The 16,493-nt window shown below is 40.6% G+C and overlaps 1 protein-coding gene across 8 annotated transcripts in view; it reads left to right on the top strand.

The window, feature by feature from the left end:
• Nucleotides 1-16,493, top strand: part of CDK14 (cyclin dependent kinase 14) — a 662,541-nt gene that overhangs the window by 396,399 nt on the left and 249,649 nt on the right. For all 8 annotated transcript variants that reach the window (XM_086397990.1, XM_086397994.1, XM_086397995.1 and 5 more), the window contains one exon: nt 11,914-12,007. In XM_086397990.1, the coding sequence (XP_086254116.1) occupies nt 11,914-12,007 (94 nt within the window). The remainder of the gene's footprint in view (nt 1-11,913; nt 12,008-16,493) is intronic.

Below are 16,493 nucleotides of genomic sequence, written 5' to 3'. Positions count from 1 at the left end.
TTGAATAACAAGAAACAATCACAATGGAATATTACTCAGCTATTAAAAGGAATGAAATAATGCCATTTGCAGCAACATGAATGGACCTAGAGACTGTCATACTGAGTGAAGTAAGTCAGACAGAGAAGGAGAAATATTATATCATATCCCTTATATGTGGACTGTCAAAAGAAATGATATGAAAGAACTTATGGTTAATGGAGGGTGGAGTGGCAGAAAGGGATAGTTAGAGAGTTTGGGATGGACAGGTACCCACTGTTATATTGAAAATGGATGACCAACAAGGTCTTATTGTAGAGCACAGGGAACTCTGCTCCATATTATGTGGAAGCCTGGATGGGAAGGGAGTTTTGGGGAGAATGGATCCATGTATATGTATGTCCGAGTTCCTTTGCTGTTTACATGAAACTATCACAGCATTGTTAATCGGCTATGCTCCAATATAAAATAAAAGGTTAAAAAAAAAAAGAAGCAATTATCGGTGCAAATAGGGAGGGAAAACGTGTTCTGGGCGGAGGGAACACGTCATGCAAAGATACTGAAATGGGGAAGAGCTTGGTATGTTTTAGGAGCAAGACGGCAGAGCAGCCTGACTGGAGTCTCGGAGTCATGTCATGGGTAGAGGTGCCATGTGGAAGCTGGAAGGCATGTCAGGTTTTGCTCTCTCCAGTCTCCATTCTTGATTTTCAGGCAGGAAAAAAAGCCCAAGAAATAATTTGTAAAATCTGTCTTATCTCCTTTTATCAACATAGTATCCTTGTATACAGCACATAAATGAAAGGCTGGATCTGTGCTCCAATAAAACCTTGTTTATGAACACTGAAATTTGAATTTCATATACTATTTATATATCACCAAATATTCTTTTGATTTTTTTGACCATTTAAAAATTTAAAATCCATTGCTAGCTTGGAGGCTATATAAAAACAGGCCCTTGGTAGCATTTGGCACGTGGCCCTGTGCATTACTGTGTGATGCCCCTGCCACGTACCCAGCAGAGGAAGGGCTTATAATACTGCTGGTCTCATTCCTTTGCTGCCATGAGTGGGAAAAAATGAGGTAGCTGTGCAACTAGTGGTTGTAATTGCTTCTGTCCTCAAAGCTATTAGAATAACCAGGTTCTGGACTTCCCTGGTGGTCCAGAGGATAAGAATCTGCCTGCCAACACAGGCGACACCAGTCCGATCCCAAGTCTGGGAAGATCCCACATGAGCCCACGTGCCCCACTGCTGAGCCCGTGGTTCAGAGCCAGTGTGCCGCAGCGAGAGAAGCCACCACAAGGAGAAGCCCACACATAGCAACTAGAGAAAGTGCATGCAGCAGCAAAGACCCGGCACTGTCAAAAATAAATGAATGAAATGAAAGGATTCTTCATGGTATGTCCAACTTTATTTGCCACAAGTATTGGAATATAGGGAAAAAGCGAGAACTTCTAGCCCAGGGAATAAAACACGAATTCTTAGAGTAGAATATGGTCTGTGGCTCTCTTTAACTTCTTCCGTTTTCCATGCAGAGCCATGACACTAGCGCTTGGCTCTGTCAAGATTCCTCAGTTACTGGCTCCAAGCTTTTTAATTCAGGTGATTCTTCACCTGAAATGCACTGTTCTCACTCCTGGCTCTATCACTTCATTACCCGTCAGCTTCCACTCATGCAAATGTTTTCTCACCACTCCCCATCCCCAACACACACACACACATACACACACACTGAGCTGTGAGTATGTCCTTTCATGCTTCTTTGGTAACTTTTCACAGGAATTGTGTATAAAGTTTTAGAATTCCTATATTTATAGCATATATACTTGAAAGACATGGGATAGACATTTCCCCACAAATGAAAATAGTCCTAGAAGTTTATGTGATGGTACCAATAATAAGTGAAGCTGGAAAAAAACAAACAACTTTTTCCATTTTGTTGTTGTTCAGTAGCTAAGTTGTATCCGACTCTTTGCAACCCCAAGGACTGCTCATAATGACAAAGAATAATCAATTCTGCTTAAAATCTTGATTTGAATTTTAATGCAAAAATATTTACACAGCTGTGGCATAAAATTAAATCAAGAAATTTTGATTTTGAAAGAATTAAAGATGTGTGAGCATGGGTGGGTATTTTATAATATTACCTTGCCTGGTAACTAATCCGAAAATAAGAGTTTGAACACACTGCATTCTCTGACACCTTTAATTGTAAGCTTTTGCAACCAGTTTTTATTCTTGAAAATTTTAAACCAAGTGCTCGGTAATTACACAATGATTCAAATTCCCAATAGAAGCAAATTAAAGGAGACATTTGCTGAAATAAAATTACATATCATAAATATAGAGCTTAAGTGGATGAATTCTTTCTCAGTAAACCACTCAGGGAAGTCAGCTTAATCCATTAAGACAGGTAGCACAGCTAATGGAGGGTAACAAAGGAAAAAGGAGGGGAAAACAAAGGGAAAGCAGGCAATGCTGCTGAGTCGCTTCAGTCATGTCCGACTCTGTGCGACCCACAGACGACAGCCCACCAGGCTCCCCCGTCCCTGGGATTCTCCAGGTAAGAACACTGGAGGGGGTTGCCATTTCCTTCTCCAATGCATGAAAGTGAAAAGTGAAAATGAAGTCGCTCAGTTGTGTCTGACTCCTATCGACCCCATGGACTGCAGCCTATCAGGCTGCTCTGTCCATGGGATTTTCCAGGCAAGAGTACTGTAGTGGGTTGCCATTGCCTTCTCCAAGCAGGCAATAGTCCCTCCATATTAAATTGAAGTGTTTATTGTTTAGCAGTAAAGAAGCTCTAGTAATAAAGTGTTCTGCTGTGTTAAGACGTTGATGTGTTTTATATTTCTACTTTTTAATTTTTTTGTGCTTTGTATCTCTTTTTGTAAATCCTTTGCATATAATTCTCTAAGCTTTATTAGTATCTCCTCAAGCATCTTTGAAAAATGACACCATGGGAAACATCCATTAGAAATGAGAGTTCAAATCCTTTAGCCCACTAAGCAGATAAGTGCCTATTGAAATGCTGTATCATTTCATTGCAACTGAGAATTGCAGCATAGGTTTATCTTTTAATTGTTCTAAGCATCAGATCATGAAGATATTATGGACCAAGTACAATCAATGGTAAAAGAATTTCCATTAAGAAGTTCTGACAGCGTAAAGGTTACCTCACCAACCAGCTTAGCAGAGTTCACAGTGGGGTGGTTATGCCTTCTGCTCAGGGTCTTTGCACTTAGTTGCAGCTTGTGTTGGGAAAGACTAAGGTTGATACACGAAGAATAGAAGGTATATTCAGAATAGAGTAAAGGAAGGTGCTGCTGCTGCTGCTAAGTCGCTTCAGTTGTGTCCGACTCTGTGTGACCCCAGAGATGGCGGCCCACCAGGCTCCCCCATCTCTGGGATTCTCCAGGCAAGAACACTGGAGTGGGTTGCCATTTCCTTCTCCAATGCGTGAAAGTGAAAAGTAAAAGTGAAGTCGTTCAGTTGTGTCCGACTCCTAGCGAGCCCATGGATTGCAGCCTACCAGGCTCCTCCGTCCTTGGGATTTTCCAGGCAAGAGGACTGGAGTGGGTTGCCATTGCCTTCTCCAAGGAAGGTGCTGGTGGCTGTTAAAGATTTAAGATATTTTCTGTATACTTGTATACATATATACTGTATGTATATTTTATGTGTACTTGCCGACAAAGGTCCATTTAGGCAAAGCTATGGTTTTTCCAGTAGTCACGCATGGATGTGAGAGTTGGACTGTAAAAAACGCTGAGCACTGAAAAATTGATGCTTTTGAACTGTGGTGTTGGAGAAGACTCTTGAGAGTCCCTTGGACTGCAAGGAGATCCAACCAGTCCATCCTAAAGGAAATCAGTCCTGAATATTCATTGGAAGGAATGATACTGAAGCTCAAACTCCAATACTTTGACCATCTGATGCACAGAACTGACTCATTGGAAGAGACCCTGATGCTGGGAAAGATTGAAGACAGGAGGAAAAGGGGATGGCAGAGGATGAGATGGTTGGATGGCATCACTGACTCAATGGACAATAGCTTGAGCCAGCTTTGGAAGTTGATAATGGACAGGGAAGCCTGGCATGCTACAGTCCATGGGTCACAAAGAGTTGGACATGACTGAGCAACTGAACTGAACTGATGTATACTTGTGCATTTTTCTCTGTGAGTTTGATTTGTGTGTGTGTGCTCAGTCATGTCCGCCTCTTTGTGACCCAATAACTGTAGCCCACCATGCTCCTCTGCCCATGGAGTTTTCCAGGCAAGAATATTGGAGTGAGTTGCCATTTCCTTCTCCCGGGAATCTTCCCGACCCAGGGATCAAAGCCACGTCTCTTGTGTCACCTGTATTAACAGACAGATTCTTCACCACGGCAGCACCTGGAAGACCTTATATAACATAATAAGAAGGCGGTAGAAATGTAGGCCAGTGTCTTAGAAAAGAATTCTTGGTATAAAAAATGTAAAAATCCATCAAATTGAAATCTTAGATCTAACTGGATGTTTGAAGCCCTAATAGCTATAAGAGTATCATTACATTTTAATATACAAGTAAATGAAGTCTTAATACCAATATAGATATTCAATCTTTTAAAATTTTTATTAGTATTATTACTATCATTGTTAATTTTATACTTTTTAGTGAGGTGTACTTGATTTACAAGATTGCATTACAGGTGTACAACATAGCGATTCAATATTTGTATATATTCCACTCCATTTGAAGTAATTACAAAATAATGGCTATATATATCCCTGTGCTATACAATGTATCCTTTGTTGCCCATTTACTTTGCACATAATATTTTGTATCTCTCAATCCCATACCATTTTCTTGCCTCTTCCACTTCCCTCTTCCCACTGGAAAGCACTAGTTTGTTCTCTGAATCTGTGAGTCTGTTTCTGTTTAGTTATATACATTTATTTTATTTTTTAGATTTAACACATTAGGTGATAACATAGAGTATTTGTTTTTCTCTGTCTGCCTTATCGCACTAAGCATAATACCCACTAAGCTTAGTGATTTATCTGTGTTGTTGCAAGTGGCAGAATTTCAGTCTTTTTATGGCTAATATTCCGTAGTCTGTATGTGTGTATGTATGTATTCACATCCTTTTTATCCCTTCGCCTGTTGATGAAAGCAACTAAGGTTGCTTCTGTATCTTGGCTATTGTAAATAATGCTGCTACAAACATTGGGGTACATGTATCTTTTCCAAAAAGTGTTTTTGTTCTCTTCAGATATATGCCCAGGAGTGAAATTGCTGGATCATAGGTTAGTTCTGTTTTTAGTGTTTGAGGCATCTCCGTAGTATTTTGCGTAGTGGCTGTACCAATTTACATTTTTACCAAGAGTGCACCAGGTCCTGTTTTCTCAACATCCTCACCAGATTTGTTATTTGTACACTTTTGGGTGGCAGGCACTCTGACAGCTGTGAAGTAATGTCTCATTGTGTTTCTGATTTGTGTTTCTCTGACAATTAGTGATGTTGAACATCTTTTCATGTGCCTGTTGGCCATCTGTATATCTTTTTTGGACAAATGTCTATTCATATCGTCTGCCAATTTTTAAACTTTTTAAAATAGTAAGTTGTATGAGCTATTTAGTATTTTGGATATAAATCCCATTTCAGTCATATCATTTGAAAATATTTTCTCCCATTCCATGGGTTGCCTTTTTTTTTTTTTTTGGATCATTTCCTTTGCTGTGCAAAAGCTTTCAACTTTAGTTAGGTCCCATTTGTTTATTTTTGCTTATGTTTCCTTTTCCTGAGAAGATTGATCCAAAAAAAAATTGCTATATTCATGTTAAAGAGTGTTCTGCCTGTGTTCCCTTCTAAGAGTTTCATGGTTTCATGTTTTGTGTTAAGGTCTTTAAACCATTTTGAGGTTTTGTTTTGTATATGGTTCTAATTTCATTCTTTTTTATGCAGCTGTTCAGTTTTCGCATCTCCACTTAGTGAAGAGAATGTCTGTTCCTCATTGTATATTCTTGTCTCCTTTGCCGTAGATTGTTTCAGATTGAGGCTCCAGTTCTTTAATAGCCTTGGTTTTAGTCAGTTTTGTCGAAAATACTGAAATTAAAGCATTGTGATAAATATTCTGGTTAAGATGTAAATGTATTAATATTAGTCAGGAAAGATATCTTTAAATATATTTCAAAAGAAAGCTGCGTGTTTCTCATTAAGCACTCATTTATAAACATTCAGAATACCCTAAAAAGGACCCCACCATAAGTGCATGGGTTTATTTCTGGCCTATCTGTTTTATTGATCGATTTTCATGCCATTACTGTACTGCTCTGATTACTGTAGCTTTGGATTATACTTCAAAGTTAGGGAACTGTTTTCTTTTTTCTCCTCTTCAATTTTTTGGAATAGTTTGAGAAGAATATATATCGTCTCTTCATTATATGTTCAGTGGAGTTCCCTTGTGAAGCTGTCCAGTCCTGGAGTTTGTCTGCTAGGGGTTTTTGTTTGGTTTGGTCTGGGTGTTTTGTTTGCTTGTTTGCTTTTAATTGCAGATTCATTTTCACTACTAGTGATCTATTCAGAATATCTGTTCCTTTGGTTCATTTTTGAAAGGTTTTATGTTTCTAGAAATGTATTAATTTCTTCTGTATTGTCTAATTTGTTGGCATATAGCTGTAGTATTCTGTTCTGATTTTTTAAAATATCTCTACCATATCAGTTGCTATTTCTCCTTCTTTACTTCTTATTTTATTTGGATCTTCTCTCTTTTTTTCTTGATGAGCCTTTCTAAAGATTTATCAATTTTACCTTTTAGAAAAACCAGCTCTTGATGTCATTGATCTGCTGCATTGTATTTTGGCTTTCTATTTTATTTTCTCTCTGATCTTTATTATTTCCTTCCTTCTGCTGACTTTAGACTTTGTCTGTTCTTCTTTTCTAATTCCTTCAGATAGTAGGTTAGGCAGTCTATTTGAGATTTCTCCTATATCTTGAGGTAGACCCGTATCACTATAAACTTCCTTCTCAGAACTCCTTTTGCTGCATCCTGTAGATTTTGGGAAGTTGTGTTTTCATTTTCATTTGTCTTGGGGTATCTCCTGGTTTCCTCTCTGATTTCTTCATTGACCCATTGGTTTTTAGTAGCATGTTGTGTCTTTCTCTGTTAAATTAGGTGGACAGTTGCAGGTTATGGTCTTAAAGGGGTATCCTTTGTGGAAGCATCCTTGTATAGTCTGTGTGTGCCCATTGGCTTTGGTGGGAGAACTGGATCTCTTAGAGTGTGCTGGCAGCTATTACTTGTTAGGAAGAGGGGCTTGAGATGGAGTGGCTAGAGCAAGAGCCAGGGCTCCCCTATCCTTAGTGGCCAACTCTACTCTACTGGGGGCAAAGTCAGCTCCCAGGCTGCTGAGCGGAGTCCTGAGGGTCAGGTCTGAGCTGGGTCAGTTCCCTCTGACTGTGTCTGCCTTCTCCCAGCACCAGTACCCTTGCCCCTGAATCAGGAGGGGCTGGCTGGAGCAGTCACTCAGTGTGGATCTGGGTGTGGTCTATGGCAGAGTGCTGGACTGCTTCTGGTGCATTGCCCACTGAGGTGCCAGATGCCATCCTTACCCCATTCACATGCCACTTGGAGTCTGAGCTGACTGGCTCTGAGCTGCCTCCCCACCTCACCAGCATGGGCTCTGCTTGTCCATGGCAGCTCTCATCCCGTGTGGAATGGCATTGCAGAGCAAGTGGAGCCAGAATGAGCTCTTGGCTCAGGCGGGGAGTACGTGCCAGGCCAGTGGTAGGAAACTGGCCAGAGTGCAGTGTGGTTTCCATTTGCTTTCTCGACCTTGTTTTGGGAGTGAGCAAGTGTGTGTGCACTCTGCACAAGTGGAGTCTAGGTTTTTTACAGTCCTTCTTGAAGTCCCACTGGTTTTCTAACCAGCTGAAGAGACTCATCTTTCGTCCTACTGCTGACCCCAGAATTGGGATGCTCAGTGTGTGACTGGAACAGCTCGCTCCCCAGGAAGGAGGATCTCCCTCTTCTGAGTCCCCTCCCAAGGGCACAGGTCTTGACCTGATTGCTTCTCTTCCCTTCCTACCCAGTTCCATCTGGACTGTTCTTACGGGTTGTACAAAAGCCTTTTTGCAAGTCTTCAGTTAGTTTTCACTGAGAATTGCTCCATGTGTAAATGTGTGTGTATGTGTGTGTGTATGAATTTTATTTTTATTTTTACTTTTTTTTAACACAAAAAGCATTTTGTATTGGGGTATAGATGATTAACAATGTTGTGATAGCTTCAGGTGAACACTGAGGTGACTCAGCTGTACATATACATGTATCCATTCTCCCCCAAATCCCCCTCCCATCCAGGCTGGCACATAACTTGAGCAGAGTTCCATGTGGTATACAATAGGTTTTTGTTGGTTATCCGTTTTAAATACAGCAGTGTGTACATGACCTTTCCAAAGTCCTTAACTATCCTTTCTCCCTGGCAACCATGATTTCATTTTCTATGTCTGTGAGTCTCTGCTTTGTAAGTAAATTCATTTGTATCATTTCTTTTTAGATTCCACATATAAGGGATGTCATGTGATATTTCTCATTCTCCGTCTGACTTACTTCACTCAGTATGGCACCAGATCCATGCATGTTGCTGCAAATGGCATTATTTCATTATGTGCCTAAAACACTGCTTTTTTTTCTAATGTTTCTTTATTTGTAGTTGATTATGATTGCTTTATAACACTGGTTTGATTTCTGTCATACTTCAACATGAATCAACCACAGGTGGACATATGTCCCCTCCGTCTTGACTCTCCCTGCCACCTGCCACCTATTCCTTCTCCTCTAGGTTATCGCAGAACCTAGAGTCTATTTTACAGAGTGAAGTAAATCAGAAAGAGGAAAACAAATATTGTATATTAATGCATATATATATGTATATATACATATATATATGTATATATATACAGAAAGAGAGAGAGAGAATCTAGAAGGATGGTACTTATGAGCCTGTTCACAGCGCAGCAATGGAGATACAGACATAGAGAACAGACTTGTGGCCAAAGGTGGGAGAGAAGAGGGAGAGGGTGAGATGAACGGAGAGGGTACCTTGGAAGCACATGTACTAACGTAGGTAACTAACTAACATACACGAACAAGGGTAAATAGATAGCCAATGGAAATTTGCTGTATGACTCGGGGAACTTGAACTGGAACTCCGTGATCACCTAGAACAGTGATTTTGAAATTAATTCTTTATTACTAAAATGGAATTATTTTTATGATATAAAGTCGCACTTGTTTGTTTTCATTTTGACTCTATATTCTGTTGGTGTTTAATTTGGATAAAAATTATGTGATGTAATAGAGATTTCTGCTGATGTATTACTTTTTAAATTCAAGATACTATTCACATACAACTGGTGCAGCTACAGAGAAGTGAGTCATCGTCTTTAACTTCTGGAGGATCTGAAATGAGTACACAAGGGACTGCTTACTCTAAACTGAATATGAGGGACGCCCCTGGTAGCCTGGTGAAGACTTCACCTTCCAGCGCAGGAGGTGTGAGTTCGATCCATAGTCAGAGAGCTCAAATCTCACTTGCCTGGTGGCCAAGAAACCCAAAACATTAAAGAGAAAGCAATATTGTAGCAAATTTAATAAAGACTTTGAAAATGGTCCACATCAAAAAATCTTTTTAAAAAATGAATTATGAGTGCTGCAAGTGAAGAAGTGTCTTACTTTCTTTATGATTTTATTACGGTCTTTTCAGGAAACATAAACTCCTTCAAGGTAGAGCCATTTAATAAAATCATAGAGAACTGTAAGAAGTTAGAGAGATCTAACAAAAACAGTGAATTAATCCAGGTCTTCAGAAGGTGGGAATCAGGTCAGTTCAGAGAACTTCATCTGCAGGAAGCGGGCCACTTTTTTGCCAGCTGTGCCATTAAAGTGGTTTATTTCATCAACATGTGCTAGTTTCTTTCCATCCTGTCCCCAGGTGACTTTAGACTTTCAGCATAAGTGTCTTATTTACTTTCTGCCTGTACTATGGGTCAGGTGTTCCTATAGGGTTAGGTGCAGGCTTCTGGGGTCTGGGAGGCAAGGTCTCCTAATACACTGGACTGCCTTGCCAGATAGCAGCTGTAAGCATGACCGAAGAAGTTGACCATAGTAGATGTCTGGTATTGAATGAGAGTTTAACAAACAAACTCAGAAATATAGCTGTCCTGTCTGCAGAATGTTCATGGAAGACTTTGTGGAAGAGATCGTATTTGTTGTTGTTGTTTAGCCGCTAAGTTGTATGCAACTCTTTGTGGCCCCGTAGACTGTAGCCCACCAGGCTCCTCTGTCCATGGAATCTCCCAGGCAAAAATATTTCAGTGGGTTGCCATTTCTTTCTCCAGAGGCTCTTCTTGACCCAGGGATCAAACCCACATCTACTGTATTGCAAGCAGATTCTTTACCACTGAGCCATAGGTTGGGTTGTATTTACATGTCGAGAGCAAACAGGTAAAGAAAAAAGCAGTTCTAGGAAGTGGAGCAGTTCGGGCCGAGTTGTCTAGATTTATGCTTGACCCATGGGCAGATCAGTCTGGTTCAGAGATCCTCTCTGTTCAGTTCAGTTCCATCGCTCAGTCATGTCCAACTTTTTGTGATCCCATGGACTGCAGCACACCAGGCCTCCCTATCCATCACCAACTCCCGGAGCTTGCTCAAACTCATGTCAAACTCATGTCCGTTGAGTCGATGATGCCATCCAACCATCTCATCTTCTGTCGTCCCCTTCTCCTCCCGCCTTCAGTCTTTCCCAGCATCAGGGTCTTTTCCAGTAAGTCAGTTCTTCTCATCAGGTGGCCAAAGTATTGGAATTTCAGCTTCAGCATCAGTCCTTCCAGTGAATATTCAGGACTGACTTCTTTGAGGATTGACTGGTTGATCTCCTTACAGTCCAAGGGACTCTCAAGAGTCTTCTCCAACACCACAGTTTAAAGTTCACAGATCCTCACTGTAGTTGCCCTAAATCAACTAAATGCCTGATCTCCAACTGATTGAAACCAGGTCTCTGGAGTTTGTGTTCAGATCATCTGCTTTGTTTTAAAAGTTTCCCACTCCAGTGCTTTTGCCTGGAAAATCCCATGGATGGAGGAGCCTGGAGGGCTGCAGTCCATGGGGTCGCTGAGAGTCGGACACGACTGAGCGACTTCACTTTCACTTTTCACTTTCGTGCATTGGAGAAAGAAATGGCAACCCACTCCGGTGTTCTTGCCTGGAGAATCCCAGAAACGGGGAAGCCTGGTGGGCTGCCGTCTATGGGGTTGCACAGAGTCAGACACGACTGAAGTGACTTAGCAATAGCAATAGATGATTTTGATGCAAAGAGAGCCCTGGAAAGTTGGAGAGGACCACACATTATGAATTTGTGAAATCGAGTTGGAAAAGCATGGTAGAATAAGACTGTGGAGGCTTTCTATATTAGGCTAAGGAGTTTCTTGATTGTATCCTGAGTGAAGGTGAGTCAGTGAGATTCACTAAATTGGGTTCCACCATTTTCTGAGCCTGGTGTGAAACAGTGAAAAGTGAAAGTGTTAGTCACTCAGTCATGTCAGACTCTCTGTGACCCTGTGGACTGTAGCCCACCAGGCTCCCCTGTCCATGGGATTCCCCAGGCAAGAATACTGGAGTGGGTAGCCATTCCCTTCTCCAGGGGATCTTCCCGACCCAAGGATTAAACCCTGGTCTCCCACATTGCAGGCAGATCCTTTGAGCCTGGTATAGTTGTATCTGTTTGGAACCCTTTCTGGGCAGTAGACAGAGAAGGGCAACAAAAGTTATGGGGTCTAGGTGAGAATGTTATTTATTCGCTCTTTCTCTTTGTAGGAGTAGATGTTCTAATTGTAGATTTAGTTTTCTAAGCAGAATATATTGAAGTTTTTGTAACAATTCTTTCTTCTCTCTTTAGGGGAGTTGGCTGCATCTTTGTTGAGATGATCCAGGGAGTTGCTGCTTTTCCAGGAATGAAAGACATTCAGGATCAACTTGAACGAATATTTCTGGTAAGTTCTTTACAGAATGCTTCTGAGGAATGTTGGTTCTGAATGCATTCCTTAGTGACAAATCCTACAGTGAAAGTGGAAAATAATTTCAGATTTGTTGGTTGTCACATTTAATTCTAACATATTTTTGGGACCTTTGCGAAAGCAGGAAATTAGTGAAGAATTGTGTTTTTAAACTACTGCACATGAATAATATGCCAAAACACTAAGAAAAGATAGAATGTCAGAGGCAATATAGAAGAGTGGGCTAAAAATGAAGGCTTTGATAGGAAAATGCCAAATAATTTATTTAGATAGCCCCTGCTTCACACCCTGTTGCTGTGTCTTGACTCCCTCACACACCCACCCACTTTTTTCCAAAAAGCAGAGCATGAAAAGAGAGAAAGGGAAGATGGTAACTTTAGAATGGAGAAGCCGGGCAGCTAGTACCCCAGCCTGGTCTTCAAAGTTGAGATCATCAAAGGGAAGTCACACTGAGAGCGTGTACCCTTTGTATCAATATATTGAGGATGGCACTTTGCTTCTGTGGTCTTCCTCCCAAAGTTATAACTCCACTCTAATCAGGAAAAGACATCACACAAACCCAGATGGCAGGACATTCTACAAAACACCTGACTAGTACTTCTTTTTTTTTTTTTTTTTAATTTTAATTGGAGGCTAATTACTTTACAGTATTGTGGTGGTTATTGCCATAGATTGATCTGAATCAGCAATGGGTGTACATGTGCCCCCCAATCCTGAACAGCCCTCCCCTGACTGCTGCTGCTAAGTCGCTTCAGTCGTGTCCGACTCTGTGCGACCCCATAGACGGTAGCCCACCAGGCTCTCCTGTCCCTAGGATTCTCCAGGCAATAACACTGGAGTGGGTTGCCATTTCCTTCTCCCCTGACTAGTACTTCTTAAAACTGTCAGGGTCATGAAACACAGAAAGTCTGAGACACTGTCACAGCCGAAAGAGGCCAGGGAGACATGAGAACATAATGTCATGTGGTGTCCTGCATGGAATCCTGGGAGAAAAAAAGAGCTTTAGCGAAAACGTAGTACAAGGCAAGTGAGGTGTGCAGTGCAGTGCATCCGCATTGCAGGCTGTGCTCCTTGCCTGTGGTGGATGCTCCGTGTAACGTCAGGTTTCAACAATCGGGAAACTGGGAAAGGCGTAAACAGGAACCCTCTGTCCTGCTGTCCACGGTTTTGTATAAATTTAAAACTATACTAAAATTTAAAAATTTTTAATCTGCACAAAATAAAAAATGTGTTCTGTAGCTAGATAACCTTGGTTTGCCACCTACTCTGTCACTTTGGGCAAGGAACTTAGCTTGCTGAACCTTAGTGTTTCCCTTGGGCAAGATGAGGTTTATTATATACCAGGTGGCTCAGTGGTAAAGAACCCGCCTGCCAGTGCCAGTGACGTGGGTTCGATCCCTGGATCGGGAAGATCCCCTGGAGAAGGAAATGGCAACCCACCCCAGTGTGCTTGACTGGGAAATTCCATGCACAGAGGAGCCTGGCAGCTTACAGTCCGTGGGGTCTCAGAGTTGGACACGACCAAAGCAACTTACTTATTAGCACTATAGCAGTAGTACCAAAAATTTTGTTTCATGAAAGCGTAGTTTATTGATACAGTTTAGTCAAAGTTTTAATTTTCAATATTATTTTTATAATGTAAGCATTTCCAATAGGTACTATCTTGTTGAATTGTTTCTTATATGGAGATTTTGCAATTATTTCTTGATTTTATAGCAATTATTTCCTAATTTTATGGATATTTAGATACCTTTGAGCTATGATGAGGCTTTTAATAAATCATTGTAAATTTTGTGTGGAAACATTGATAAACCAAGCTATTGTTTGCTCTTATTAGAGCACAGAGACCCTTAAATGCAGATAAGTATCATAATTTATGATAATAATGCCTTCATTTACTGTAATTTTTTTTACATGTGTGGTGATTTTTACAAGTAAAATGTCCTTTAGTAATTAAAGATCCTCATCTATATAAAATTGCTGCTTTAGAATTAAATAATGTTAAGTTTTACCCTAAAGAATTAGATGTGACCAAAAAAAGAAATCTACAAACTTCTCTTGAAAGTAAATGCTATCCTCTTAAATATTTTATTTCCTCCACTGACTTCTTTAACTTTGCACGTGTTAGCCATGTGACACATTAGACTAGCAGACTCTCTCAGGAGTTGTGGGATCACTGGAAGAAGAAATTTTAGTAACCAATATAGTTGAATCTCTAGGAAAAAATGCTTTTCCTTGGTGACCTTTCATGTCTAGTCTGAAGAGGAATGACTTAAATGTGATTAAATCCGCATTCCCAGGCTTCCCATGTGAACTGCCAGAGACTTTTCTAAAGCAGCATACCTGGCCTCTGGGAAAGCATTGCCAAGGAGGTAATGAACTCTGAAAAGTCATGAAACGTGGGATTGTTTGGTTTGTTTTGCGTTTAATACAGAGATTAAGTCCATTCATTTGCCTGTGAGCTGTATATAGAAAGGTGTTTAATAACTCTGAAGCACAGAATTAATAGCTTGTTCCCCACCATCACTAATATAATTAACTCCCACACATTGAGTCTTTATGTGAAAAGCAACCAAGATCAGTCACTAGAGCCTTTATGTTATTCTTTTGAAGGTTTTCTTTCTTCTGATGTTTTTCTTTTTTCTTCCTTTGATGGGAAGGAGCAGTTCACATTTTTTAACAAGTCCAGTGCATTCACTTCCACGTACAACAACAGTGTTGATAAATGTAGGCTGAGCTGGCTATTCTGCAACTTGAGATTTCACCATTAAATCATTTCCCTTGAAACTGTGATGCTCGTGTACAAGAAAAGAAGGAAAGTAATGGAATTTTGACAAATTATATTCAAGACATTTTGAATCACCAGGTGAATGGGTACCTACTTCTCTAGCAGTGACTCTGCTATTAGAGGGAAAGAGTGATTTATTTTATTTCTTCAATGTTACTCACTTTTTAATGTGCCATGACGTTTTCTATTTACCTTTATTAGTTGCAAAAATAAGCAGTAGATGTCTACACCCAGGTAAATACACACTCAGAGTGACAAGATCATAACTAACAAGAAATTTTGTATTCTAATCATATTGTTCTGAATTGAAAGAGAAATCTACTTGATGAAACCCTGGGAACATTCTTCTGTCATTTCACAACAGCTGGACAAAGGGCAGAGAGTGCTTGCTCAGCTGTTTGAGATCTTGGCAGATGCTCCTGGGTTTGTGTGGCTCATGACCCCAGAGTACCACAGCCAGGACGGAGAGGCTGGCATGATTGTGTCTTGAGGGCATGTCCCAGTTCTTCTTGCTTTTGAATGTTGATTAACCCCAGAGGTTCACCTTTCGCTGTCTCCTGGGTTTTCTGGCTTGCAATGGCATTTCATCCGCCAGTTATTTGTTAACACATCATACATTATTTGATTGGTACCCTTGTTAAGTGTTTCTCTTCCTCGTATATGTCATCCAGAATTTAAAAGAGTGTGCGTCTGTGTATGTGAAAAGAGCCACTTGCAACTTTGAAATCTACTACTCATCCTGGCTTTTGAGTCAGATCCTTCTTTGAGCTTATGTGTTTCACAGTGAACTGGCTGCAGAGATGTTGTCTGTGGATCCAGTTCCAGTCCCTGTTTTCTTATCCTGGCTCTCTTTCCAGGATCTTTATTTTTTTTTTTTAATTGGAGGATAATAACTTTAAATATTGTGTTGGTTTCTGCTGTACAACAATGCGAATCAGCCATAAGTATACATATATCCCCTTCCTCTTGAGCCTCCCTCCCCCCACCCCTCATCCCACCCCTTGGGTCATCAGAGAGCACTGGCTAAGCTCCCCATGTTATATAGCAGCTTCCCACTAGCTGTCTGTGTTCGACATGGGTAGTGTATATGCGTCAGTGCTCTCTTAACCATAACCCTGAGGTTTCATGATTGGCTAGAACAGCCATGTAGTATGTAAAAGAAAGTTTCCACCACTTCCTCTCATGGTCATTACCAGCCAGTTGGATGTAGCAGCCATATCGTTAAGATGGAATATTGCTGTCACAGATTTGTATCTTCACTTCCATCGCTGGGTTGCTTGAGGTGATTTCTGCCATATTTCTTCAGCACTCACTCTGCAGCACTGGGTACAATGGAGATGGAAAGGAATCTATCTGCCATGCTATCTGCCCTGGAATAAATGAGGACGATCAAGATAGGCAGGCTAGACATACCCTTGGGAATGGAGTCATGAAAAATTGCTGAGCAATTGCTCAGCAGATGGGAGATCCAGTAACTGTAGGTCCTGTATTCGTTACAATACTTAACTCTTAAGAGTTCAATATTGAATTCCTGAACAAGCCATCTTTTCTAATTGGATTGTAGTTTCTGCATCTGTAAAGGGAGAAGTTGAGCCAAATGATTTTAATAATGTCTTGCTGCTCTAACCTTTTTTAATTCTAAAAATGCATGATATTACAGGATTATGCATAAGG

Source organism: Bos grunniens, chromosome 4 (assembly GCF_055505025.1).
Source record: "Bos grunniens cultivar Pamir isolate PY7600 chromosome 4, Bosgru_T2T1.0, whole genome shotgun sequence".
Taxonomy (NCBI): domain Eukaryota; kingdom Metazoa; phylum Chordata; class Mammalia; order Artiodactyla; family Bovidae; genus Bos; species Bos grunniens.
Note: the sequence above shows the minus strand (reverse complement) of the source record. Positions and strands in the feature narration are given on the sequence as shown.